The sequence below is a fragment of the Panicum hallii genome, chromosome 3 (genome assembly GCF_002211085.1).
Source record: "Panicum hallii strain FIL2 chromosome 3, PHallii_v3.1, whole genome shotgun sequence".
NCBI classification, from domain to species: domain Eukaryota; kingdom Viridiplantae; phylum Streptophyta; class Magnoliopsida; order Poales; family Poaceae; genus Panicum; species Panicum hallii.
This window is the reverse complement of record NC_038044.1, coordinates 4149907-4151702: the sequence shown is the minus strand read 5'-3', so window position 1 is coordinate 4151702 and position 1796 is coordinate 4149907. Positions and strand designations below refer to the sequence as shown.

The window sequence follows — 1796 nt, the reverse complement described above, 5'->3', positions numbered from 1 at the left end:
CGCCATGGCCTTCCCCACGCCGCCGCCATCCCAGCCTCTGTCGCCGTGGCCTTCCCGCGTCGTTGCCATCCTGGTTGCCGCTGTGGCCTCCCCAATCCTTTGTCTCGGCTGCCGGGGCTGCAGCCTCCCCGCACCACCGGCGCCATGACCTCACCGACAACGACGCAACGGCGGTGGAGGCTACCGGACGGCAGGCTGGCATGGCACGACTAAACCCTAGTCGTATCGTGCCTAGGCCAAGAAGCCCGCACGCAGTGCCAGCATGGCACGACACGACTAAAGTTTAGTGCCTAGTCATGTCGTGCCGATTCGTGCCGTGCTAGAACCGTGCTAGTGCTATATAGTGCCGTGCGGCACGTTTGGCCATCTATACCTAGATGTGACTGATAGCAGTGGCCACATCAGAGATTCAGAGTTTCAACTTCAGAGACATGGAAACTTAGCATGACGATTGACGAGGAAAAGAAATCCTTGCCAAGGACCTGTGTCCTGCAGGTTTAGTTTGCTTCATACGTCCTCCTGGTTGTTCTTGAGGTTCGTGATCTGGTTCAGCGAGGACCCCAGATTGACGACATTGTGCATCCGCTTGAAGTCGCCGAACCTGAGGGTGCGGTAGCACGGCGGGTTGCCCTCGCCGACGAACTCCTCCGCGGGGCCGATGACGCAGTCGTCCGCCGGCACGATGAACGTCGCTACCGACATCCGCGCCGCCGCCGAGTTGGTGGCCGCGCGGTGCTCCACGCTCTTGAGCATCCCGTTGGTCACAACCTGCGTGCAGACCGAGAAAGAACAATTCGAAGCTAGAACGATGAACAATTCGAAGCGACCGGATGTGGTCATCTCTTACCTCGAGCTGCAGGCCGAAGTTGACGACGAAGGAGTTCGGCACGGGCTGGACCTTGATCCACTCGCCCTTGTAGGCGACCTCGAGGCCAGGGACCGCCCCGGGGAGGAGGATGGTGATGAGGTCCCTGTCGCAGTGCGGCGGTAGGCCGAGAGTCCTGCTCGGGTTCGGGCACGGCGGGTAGTGGTTGATGTCGACGGCCACACGGCCGCCGCTGATGTCCCCGACGAAGTAGTCTGGTCGGAGCCCCATGCCCTCGCACAGCAGGCGCAGTATCTCCGTGGCCAGGCCTCTTGCCAACACGGCGTAATTCCCAACAACCTCCCTGATGATGTGCATGAAGAAGAAAAAATCAGTCAGATCAAAGCCAGCCATTCGTCGGCCTAATAAATGGTATGTGACTCCGGCTTACCGGAACCTCTGTGGCTTGTGGGGCCAGTCCCTGGTGTCGCCGGCGGGCAAGGGGTAGACGAGGCGGAGGCAGTCGCGCCAGTACCTCTCGCCGAGGGTCTCGTAGCTGGAGCCGGAGAAGAGCCTGTTGGGCTTGCTCTTGTCCTCCGAGTAGAACTCCGCCTTGTCCGGCGCCGGCAGCTGGAAGAACTCGTGGCACACCGCCTCCATGTCCCGCAGCACCTGCTCGGGGACTCCATGGTTGATCACCTGCCGTGCAGGCAGCACGTTCGTACCATCCCGGCCGGTCAATTCATAGGATCGATCATATAAATGATGCGGATTGTTGGGAGCAATTAATGAAACTAGCCTGGAAGAAGCCGTGCTCCTTGCCGGCGTCGAGGATGGCGCGGCGGACCTCGTCGCGGCCGCTGGACATGTCGACGACGGGCAGGGAGACAACACCGGCGGCGGTCGCCGGCCGGAGGTGGCCGGCTGGCAGGACGAAGCCGTCCGGGATCGACGACGCGTGGGACGGGGTCAGGTGGAGCATGTTCTCCAT

At 61.5% G+C, this 1796-nt stretch overlaps 1 protein-coding gene across 1 annotated transcript; it reads right to left on the bottom strand.

Moving 5' to 3' along the window:
* Window positions 1-367: 367 nt before the first annotated feature.
* Window positions 368-1796, bottom strand: LOC112887730 (mugineic-acid 3-dioxygenase-like). The gene is made up of 4 exons (XM_025953992.1): window positions 1605-1796; window positions 1257-1504; window positions 848-1169; window positions 368-768 (listed from the first exon to the last, which is right to left on the bottom strand). Exons 1-4 carry the CDS (start codon window positions 1794-1796, stop codon window positions 508-510), a joined length of 1023 nt encoding a protein of 340 aa, XP_025809777.1. The 3' UTR covers window positions 368-507.

Coding starts and splice junctions, on each gene's coding strand:
- LOC112887730 (XM_025953992.1), bottom strand. CDS start 1,796: ATGGAGAACATGCTCCACCTGACCCCGTCCCACGCGTCGTCGATCCCG. Junction 1,170..1,256: donor CACAAGCCACAGAGGTTCCG/GTAAGCCGGAGT, acceptor GCACATCATCAG/GGAGGTTGTTGGGAATTACG. Junction 769..847: donor ACTTCGGCCTGCAGCTCGAG/GTAAGAGATGAC, acceptor GTCTGCACGCAG/GTTGTGACCAACGGGATGCT.